Source organism: Crassostrea angulata, chromosome 2, assembly GCF_025612915.1.
Source record: "Crassostrea angulata isolate pt1a10 chromosome 2, ASM2561291v2, whole genome shotgun sequence".
Taxonomy (NCBI): domain Eukaryota; kingdom Metazoa; phylum Mollusca; class Bivalvia; order Ostreida; family Ostreidae; genus Magallana; species Magallana angulata.
In genome coordinates, this window is record NC_069112.1 from 54,247,361 (window position 1) to 54,257,703 (window position 10,343).

Here is a 10,343-nt window from a genome sequence, read left to right on the forward strand (position 1 = left end):
AGGGAAAAAAAAAATAGTTTTTGACAAAATTCTATTCTTTTTATCATCATACTGCTGGAGTTACATTCTCTGCAAAAGCTCGATTTCCTTGAGTTGAAAAATTCTATATTATTCATCAACTGCCATGTATGAATGTTTTTTTTTTAAATATTAGAATATAATAAATATCATCAATCATAAATATTTTAAATTTTAAACTAGAGATTTTAACAAGATTAAGAAAAATTATCATTTAAATGTTTTCCTGAATATTATCTCAGTAATCATCTTGTCACTATCTCTTTACTCACATCTCAAGCTGGTGGTCCTGAGATGAGCCTGTAGTCTGTCCGAGCTGTCACTGTAAGACCTGCAGAGAGAGGTGGCGTGTTCTGTCAACAAAGATAAAGCATTGTGTTAGCCACCGTAAAAACAAACATTTTTATGTGCTAAAATATAGCAATTTCAATTGCCTTTATTAATTGAAAGCAAATGCTTCATTTACTGGACTAAATTTCAGTTGTTACTGTGCAAAATGGTACTTTGTACAGTAGTATGTATACACAAAATACTGGTATGTGTTTTTCTCATATTACATTGCAGTACACTTTCTATACTATTTGTGTGTTAACTAAACTTAATTAAGACAGAGTAAAATTTCCATCTCTGAATGTCTGCCCTATTTAGTGAAAATAACGGTTTCTAACATTTTTGGCGATCAACTCGTAAACAAAATTCAAGCAAATTGGTATATGTACTGTGGAATCATTAGATTTCGTGGTGGCTCAATTTTCGTGGAATTCGTTGGCACCGCTCACCCACGAATTAACATCCTCCACGAATAAATAAATTAGGACTGTAAAGTCATATTTCCTTTTGTAACTATCCGAGAATACACGAAATTACGCCCCAACGAACCTGTAAAATTGAAGCAATCCACGAAAATTGCACCCCATGAATTATAATGATTCCACAGTATATGCTGAACTGAAGTAAAACTACAGCATGAGATGTTGACGTACCCATGTAATAATTATCAGCCTTTTTAGTAGTGTTTTGAATTCTCTCTCTCTCTCTCTCTCTCTCTCTCTCTCTCTCTCTCTCTCTCTCTCTCTCTCTTCCTCCCCCCAACCTTTTGGAAGTCCAAGCTGCTGAAGTTCATTAGACACAGTTTCTCCATCACAGTTATATTTAGCTGCACTGGACAAAATGAACGTCAATGCTGCAATTGATGCTTTCACATCACCAATCTCTGAAATTATTGAAAATAAGTTTTGAATTATAACCAGTAAATTAGAAAAAGAGAAAATGATTTAGAACACTAATAATATTACTTCTTCAATTATCTTAAATGAATTCAATGCATCATGCTTTTACATTTTATATTGATTTATTATCTCTTTTGATATACTTTAAAAAAAAATAACAAAAGGTTTTTATATCCATTTTGATCAAGAGGCTGGCACAATTGAAAGATGGATTTATTAAATAATTCCTATTTTTGGGAAATGTTGGGAAGATCATATGATAATAAGGTAGATGAAAGTACATATTCAAAAATATTCTGTTAAACCCCCATTGAGTTTCGTACAATCAAGACCCCTGAATACATAACGTACCAGTAATTTCATGGTTTTTAACAATACTTACCAAATTTGGCATCCTGGGTTATTTTATAGACTTTTTCATACTGAAAACAAATTAAAATGTCTGTATTTAAGCAAATTAAAGTCAAGTTCTGGAGCACAAACTGTGTTATAGGGGTACTTTTATGAAAACAAATATATATTTACATGTATATGAACTTAATTTCAAATAATTGGCTTATGTCAAAGTGGTTCAAGACAATTTTTATCATGATTAAAACATCAAGTCATCATGTTTATGCATTACAGTATGCATCTGATGGTTTGGAATGACAAATGCTTTATTCTCAGATTCAAATAAATAAATGTTGTCTAAAGCAGTTAACTTTTTCAATCTTTCCATATATGCATATTAATATGATTAAATGACTACAATTTATATTGTATTAGTAAGAATAAAAATACAGACTAATCCTAGCAGCATTTAAAGTCTTGTCAAGCCATCAGCCACTAGATTTTTCTTTGAAAACTTTTGCATTTTACTTACATCAATGCCCTCGGATAACATGTCCTTGATCACTTGTACACACAGCAGTTTCATTTTTATGGATGTCTATCAAAAAATAAAAAATGAACATTATTTTTCATAAATGACAATCATCAATTCAAACATACACAAAAACTGTTTTGTATTGTGGAATAGTTGTGTGAAAATTAAATTGGTATCTGAAGGTCTGGAATAAGATAATCATGTGCATGGATGTGAGCCCAACAGATCAAACTGAATGTTTTACCCCTTATTTGATATGAATTGTATAATTTTTTTTCTCTTTTCAATCAATATATGTAATGTGATGAGAGAAAAAATGACCAAATAGACCAGAGTTTGACCAAGATTTGAACCCGGGCCCCCTGAATTCTTTAGTCAGGTGCTCTACCATCTGAGGCTTAGAGCTACCATTACATTATGTATTTTAAAAGCAGAAAATCTATTATTAATCAAAATAGTGAGACAGTTTTATATTACTGATTTTATTTAGGTTTTTTTTTAGAATAATTCACCATCTTGGACAGGATGCTGATCTCAGCAAGGACCCAGTCCGGACAATCCAAATCTCCGCAGAATCGGAATTTCTGAAAAATGAAAAGACATCAACACGACAACAAACATTTGGCCATTCTATTTCAATTTTAATATGATAAATGTAACTGACCATAAGTAGTAAGTACATGTTTGGTCTAACATGTCTAGTAATTGATCTTATTTTTCTATCTCTCGATACTACTCGCCCTCAATTTTGAGTACTTTGAGTAGGGTATAAACCCATATCCACAGGGGTTCATCAAGAGCGTTTTTGTCTTATTACTATGTGACCACCCATATACTATAAAACGGTCACATAGTAAGAAGACAAGATGTTTGTGATGAGCCTCTGTGCTACGGTGTACATATACATGTAATACAGAATGTAATCAGGTTGAATTACAGTCAACCCGACTCGCACCCAAACCAACTCGTACCCAAATATTTGAGTACGACTTCACTAGTCAACTCGTACCCAAGGGGAAAAAATATATTTATACTAGGAAAATAAAATGAATGGCTTTTATTCGTATGTTGTTATGTTTTGTATATTATCGATAACATTAATATGCCAATTGTATAACAAATTTAAAAGAATTTGTTATAAAAATCTGGTATACTATAGTTCTGTACTTGAATGCGGATGGATCATGAATGGTTATGAGCAGGTTAACTATCATCAATTAAAATTAAAATTAATTGCTTTATGTGAATCCGTTCAACCGATCAACCAATGAGTTTGTCAGCACAAAATAAACATGCTGCTCATAATTAAGAAGAAACACACATTTTCATCACTTTTGGTAGATCAACATGGTTCGAAAAAGGTGTGTTTCCTGCAAGAAAACGGTAAGTAAATCACTATATTAGATATTGTTTTATAATTAAAACATATTTTTTGAGTAATCAAATGGATTAGGCAACAGGCAAAGTTAATTTAAAGTTAAATAAAACATAAATAAAAAAACATAACATATGAATGAAAACTATTGTATTTTATTTTCCTAGTATAAATATATTTTTCCCGTGGGTACGAGTTGACTAGTGAAGTCGTACTCAAATATTTGGGTACGAGTTGGTTTGGGTGCGAGTCGGGTTGGGTACGACTTAACTTGATTCCATCAGGTTATCATTTTTGACGTTCCATTTTCGCTTTTGAAATCAGTAACCATGAAAATGGTGGATAAAAATGTTTGACATAACTGCCTTAAAATCTGTAAACCCCCCATTTACTTACCATTCTTTAAAATGTGGCGAATACGGTTTAATTTCTCATAAAAACAAAATGAACGCCCCTTTGATACAAAATAATCATGCGAGAAGTCCACTGCGCTGTGTAAATTTAAAAAAAAGAGTGCAACAAACTTTTTCCCGGAATATTGAGAAGCATTAAACAAAAATGAATTTAATATAATGGAGATTTTTAAAATCATTTCTTATGTCATCTCTTCTTTTTTTAACTACGAGAAAACTAAGTTTCCCATGATATAGAGCCAAACTTAAAAAATAAATGGAATAAGAAAAAACAAGGTATTTTGGTATAATGTTTGCACTGAACAGGTGTACTGTTGATTTTATGGTTAAGTTTATTTTTTTCAACACATAAATTGGCGTTTATTCTGTTATTAATGATTTTTTTTTAAATGAAATAGGGATCACGCAATATTCCATTTCTGAAAGCTTCCTGTACACTAACCTGCAATTGAATACCTGCAGGTCTATAATTATGCATGTTTCATATATTACGTGAATTTATCGACTTTTTAAACAGTATATCATGCACATATGCTCGTTATTTATGTATAATGATGACAGCAGGTGTAAATAAACAATTGTTATTAATACTTTTGTGGCAGCTACAAGTATTATTTCACCGCCGTTGATGATAATTTTCAAATGCTATAGTACGTCACATGGGCGGATCCAGACAAATCCCCCCTCCCAGGAAAAATTTTCTAATCCGTGCATGTCAAGCACATGTACTAGCATTTAACACTAAATTGCAGGGGGATCCGAGGCATGTTTTCGGCAAATTTTCTTTTGATGTAAATCTAAGAAAGAATTTTCCAGGGGTCGACCACCCCCCCCCCCTTTTTCACGATTCACAGGTGCATACATCAATATACCACAGATCATATATATTTTTAACGAAATTTTAACAAATCAATGATACAAGATTACTTAAACACTATATAAAACATAGACATAAATAAAACATAATTTCAAAAGTCAACTGTGCAATATAATTTGAATATTTAAAACACTTGTTTGTAATGCATGTTTCAAGAATTTGATGAAATTAAAAATAGCTATTTTGAAACAAAACTAGCTGTACAGTTAAATGAAATTAGAAAACTTCTTGAAAAATATCATAAGAAGGAACATCTTAAAATCATAAAGATAAAAAAAAATATAGGGGTACATACATGTATATACATTGTATAAAACGTTATAATGATGTATATACAAAATTAAAATTCATCTACTTGTTGTGTATCTCTAAGGCGTAAATTTATTGCTTTGGCATTTGCGTGCATCAACAACAAAGTGTAACATTTCAGGATCTCTACATGCAGCTGCATATAAATGCACCACATGTATAGAAACATAATATTAATTTATATCTGTTTACGTTTTGTTAAATAAAAAGTTGAGAGAGAAAAACCAGCATTTGCGACAATGGGGCCAAAAAATGCATTCCTTATTTTCTTGGCGGCTCTGATCACGATTTTTATCTGTGTATGTATAACTTAATATTATCTAAATGCTATATTAATGTCTTTTTATCTATATGAAAATAACTACTGTTTAAATGCTCCTACATTGTAGTTTGAAATTAGATCATAAATGTTTATGTATCTACAAATAAAAAAAAAGATGTACCGTTTTATGAGACCTTGAATTTTGTAAAAAAAAAAAAAAAATGTTGAGTAATCTTCTGAAACTTTTAAATAGCTACCGTTTTATACATGTAAAACCGAAACCTGGGACAATTGTATTTTATTGCAAAGTAACAAAATATTTTCAATTTCCAATTTGAAAAGAGAGAAAGAAAGAAAGAAAGAAAGTAGAAAGAAAGAAAGAAAGAAAGAAAGAAAGAAAGAAAGAAAGAAAGAAAGAAAGAAAGAAAGAAAGAAAGAAAGAAAGAGGCAGAGAGAATTTTAATTAAAAAAATACTTTGTATCTCTTTTATACAGTGTAGATTTTAACAAAATTGATTAATATAAGTATTATAATGCTAGTATGAGGTAAAACTGTCGACAACGCCTTTGTCCAATAGAAGTTTGCTCGTATCACATGAGACAATATCAAATGAGAGTTTTAACATAATTATAAGCTAATAGACTTAGCCGCATATTGCCTCTGCTGTCGTTTGAACCCGGGTCCTCTGAAATGTAAATCCAGCACTCCTCTGATCGAGATCTTATCATAAAGGATTAACTAAATTAATACCACAGCTTTAGCTTTTTACTTATATATCTCTCCATTCCATGATGATAGTTTTTGATTTTGTTTTTCAATTTTCCTTAGTCTTTTGCGGAGGCAGTCGACAAACCGGCTATTTGTTATCTCCCCTGGAAACACGGCACCATGTGTCGCGCCAGACTGGAGCGGTGGTGGTTTAACCCGGAAACGGAAGTTTGCCAGAAGATGATCTATGGCGGATGTGGAAAAAATGAGAATCATTTCTTTGATCGAACTGAGTGTGCCACAAAATGCAATGAAAAAGGTTTATTAGCTTTTCTAGGTCAATACCATATAACTTAAACGTGATAACTTGATTAAGATATGTAGGCCTGGGGCAGAGTATTAAAGCAGTGTAAATAGTTTACAACTGTAATTGTAACTTTACTTTCCGAAACTGAAAGTGAATGTTTAACCTTAAAAAAGGTTCATGTTATTATCTCTGCTGATGCAGTACAAAATATTTGCATTTTTGAAAAGATTTCTGTGTCACGATTTTTTGGATGTACATATAATTTTAAAACATGCAGTTTATTGTTGCTTTGATGATAACTTGAGATAAATATTGATTTGACGGTAGGTGTATTAAATATATGCCTATATTCACCTATAGACGACCTGTCTATTCCGAAACCTATACCGTAATGCTAACAAAACCGTCAAGTAGAAGATCTAAACTGTTTTTTTTAAATTATAGATTGAATTGATGAAAAGTGAATCATAGGTGTTTGTATTTTTGACTGCATTGTGACTTGGTTTGGATTCCCCGATTGTTTGTTGTCGAAGTTGTTGCTATGTTATACCTACTTGATCTTATTGGCTTTGACAGTAACGGTCTCCTTAGTCGAGTGCTATCAGCCCAAAGACCAAGGTGACGGCGATCGATGGTTGATGAGATATTATTACAACTGGACAAAACAGAAATGTTTACGATTCATCTACAAAGGATCGAGAGGTAACACAAACCGTTTTGAGACCAAGGGGGAATGCAACAGACGCTGTGTGCTGTAACGAGGTCAAGGACAATGGGTCAGTTGCCTGAAGATCAAGGTCATTGCTTGATGTAAAGATTGCTGCTGACTATAATAAAAATTTATAAAATCGAACATATGTTTTGCATTGTGTAATATTCTATGACATGAATGAAACATAATTTGTTTATTTTCATTTGTTTTTAATGTCCATCTGGATTTAGCTAGTATTTAATTTACAAGAATCCCTCTTTCGCTCTCTCTTTACATTATATTTATAAATATGAAGCAATTTGAGTTATCCCCCTTGGAATAGCTCATTTCACTACGTAAACACATCTACTCTCTCTCTCTCTCTCTCCTCTCTCTCTCTCTCTCTCTCTCTCTCTCTCTCTCTCTCTCTCTCTCTCTCTCACCCTTTGGCAATGTTAACTTGATTATAAATAATGGATAATTTGAATATATGTATATATTATAGTTCTTCATCTTGAACTAGCTCAAGCAAAATACATTAAATGATGAGGATAACCTTGGATCCGTTTCTCTCCCTCTACCACCTAAGAGTCTCTCTCTCTCTCTCTCTCTCTCTCTCTCTCTCTCTCTCTCTCTCTCTCTCTCTCTCTCTCTCTCTCTCTCTCAGGCATCCCGTAAACCGACACATTCTTCCACCTGTGCAGAAACAGTATCTGCATACATAGATGTAAACTGATCGAGCCCGCTGACAACTCGTGTATTGAAGGTCAGGAAGATCCATCTTTAGAAAAAGCTCCCCATTTCTACCTTGATCATCTTCAGGTGCGAAAGGCGACACCGTGAGACGAAAAAACGCTCGCGGTATTTAAACGACACTCATCACTCGGCGCGGTCTCACCTCCTTTTTCATGGAGTTTATTGAAAGATTTCTTCAAACATCTGAAATTTAACAGTGTTTTATTTATCTGCGCTGATAACACGGACAGATACATAAATTGTCTTTTAATGCGCTGCCTATTTACCTAAGAAAATGAGGTCCCGATCCGAGGTAGGCCGAGGCAATTACGTTTTTCGGTTGTAAATATCAATATGTGAAGCTATGATTCTTCAGTAGTTTAAATTCCTCAGGCTTCACGTTTGTCGATCATGTGATTTTATTACAATATTGAAATTGAAAAATAAGTACCAAAGGTTTTAAAATTGTCGATACGTGCAAATTTTTAATATGAACCCCATTTCTGGATGTTTGGTTATATGCCTAAGTCATGCATTCTGTTAAAATGGTTCGAGATTCTTTAATAAAACAGTTTTATAACAATTTTGAAAGATGAACATTATTAATACCAAAACTTGTTTTATCTAAAATTGAATTGTGATTCACATTTTGTAGCATTTGAACAACAACAACCCCCCTCCCCATCTTTGGGATTGGTGTTTCAAGACACATTTGCTCTTCTTATTACCTCCCTCCCATAAAATGATGCTGCATTTGAAATTCGCTGATCCCGTTGCCTCCCTCTATGGACGGTGCTACATTACCGGACTATAGCTAATTCCATTATCCCGGACGATCACCAGTGGTTGAACTCTCGTCTCAATCTCTCGCAGAACTCTTTAATTATCTAAGTGCCCGACTCCCCCCAATAACAATGCTTAAGTGATTTGGTGTCATTCAGATTCTATAAAGTCTCCGGCGGCAATACCGGGGAAAAGGCTTGTGGTCCGTAAAAACTGCTAATTTGCGCAGGATTTTTTTTTTTACGGGAAATGAACGAAGGGCAAAACTGATGGACTTCCATGCCCATGTAGACTTTCTTGATATCTTGCAAAATCTTATTTCAAACAATTTTCATTTGGATACTAGGTAATCGATAGTGGAAGGAGAAATGCTTCAGTATTAGGTTCTCCAAGTTTGGGAAGCAATGGGAATTTTTATTATAACCATGTGATTATCCGTTAGAGGAACCTATTACTTTCACGTCTCATAACTTACAAAAGACACGTGTTTCTTTTTTTATGTGAAGATTGATTGTATATCCTTCTATATAAATTCGATGAATAGAGTTAAATCTATATGAATTGTTGAATGTAGATGGAATTTTTCCAGTCTTTTTTTTTTCTTTTAAATAAGTTAGGAGCTCACGATCATCATTTCAAGATATGCACTCACGTAATCACGTAACACATCACGCGTGTTTTTGATTTCCGTGGTTTGGTTTATATAGGAAAATTCGAGTTTCAAAAAATGCATTAAAATATTGGTTCCTTTTTAATTAGTCGAATAGAAAATTAAAAAAAAAAAAATAATCTACATTTAAATTTTCTCAAATCTATATTAGAAGAATGTCTAAATCCGACAATAAGACTAACATGAACAATTTTTCCACGTAGACAAAACACAAATGTATAGATCACCTTGGCCTTCTTTTGTAAAAGATTCGACAGAATGATTGAGAACGTAGATAACATTGGGTCTCATAAACGTTTATTGTCGAGGGCCAGTCATACGTGTTACACAAGACCTGAAAGAACCAAGTTCTCGCCAAGGCATGCCTCGACACTTTAATAAAGATTCAGGTGAAATGTCATACGTCTCCTGACTGCAAGATTGTTAACAAACGTTAGACTCTTGAGAGGAAACAAAAATGTCCTGAAAAAAAATACAAACCACAGAATCTGTCCTTGTTGTTATGCTTATTTTTACCAAAAAAAAAAATGAATGACATTAAATACACGTGTATGCTATTTATTGATATAATCGACAATATGGTATACTTATTAAAAAAATGAAACTTTATATAAGAACATCTGGACAACCCCTTTTGACACAACAGAGAGAGAGAGAGAGAGAGAGAGAGAGAGAGAGAGAGAGAGAGAGAGAGGAGGTGTCTGTTCATTGTCTCCTGGGCCGCCGGTAGTCTTTGAATCTTATGGAAATAGTGAAAAACAAAGAGAGATGTGAATGTATCCCTGTCTTCTGCTTTAAGTTTGATAAAATGATCACCTAACTAATAGCAAGTTTCAAAAAGAGAGGAGAGTTTTTCAAATGAGACAACATGTTTATTAAAAAAAAATCCAATTTGAACATTTAATACAAAAATCAATATTTTGCAAAATGAATTTTCATACTTGATCTGCGTGACGGCAACACAGATGGCAGAGAAGATTTCCCTATGAAAAGTGTTCATGAATATTCATGAGCAATCAATGGGTTCTGATGTATTTTTTTCTCTCATTTCATTTCTTGACACTCCATATATTTTTTTAATAGAAAATCATAGCTAT

The 10,343-nt window shown here is 33.0% G+C and overlaps 1 protein-coding gene across 2 annotated transcripts in view; it reads right to left on the minus strand.

Moving 5' to 3' along the window:
- LOC128170549 (COMM domain-containing protein 4-like) overlaps positions 1-10,343 on the minus strand; it is a 40,147-nt gene that overhangs the window by 17,668 nt on the left and 12,136 nt on the right. The window contains exons 1-6 of one of the 2 annotated variants that reach the window (XM_052836333.1): positions 3,887-3,947; positions 2,628-2,699; positions 2,113-2,178; positions 1,630-1,669; positions 1,112-1,231; positions 291-371 (exon numbers count right to left, since the gene is read on the minus strand). In XM_052836333.1, coding sequence (XP_052692293.1) covers positions 291-371; positions 1,112-1,231; positions 1,630-1,669; positions 2,113-2,178; positions 2,628-2,699; positions 3,887-3,889 — 382 coding nt within the window. In that variant the 5' untranslated portion in view covers positions 3,890-3,947. Of the gene's footprint in view, positions 1-290; positions 372-1,111; positions 1,232-1,629; positions 1,670-2,112; positions 2,179-2,627; positions 2,700-3,886; positions 3,948-10,343 lie in introns of those variants that run through there. The other variant, XM_052836334.1, reaches the window with a different exon arrangement.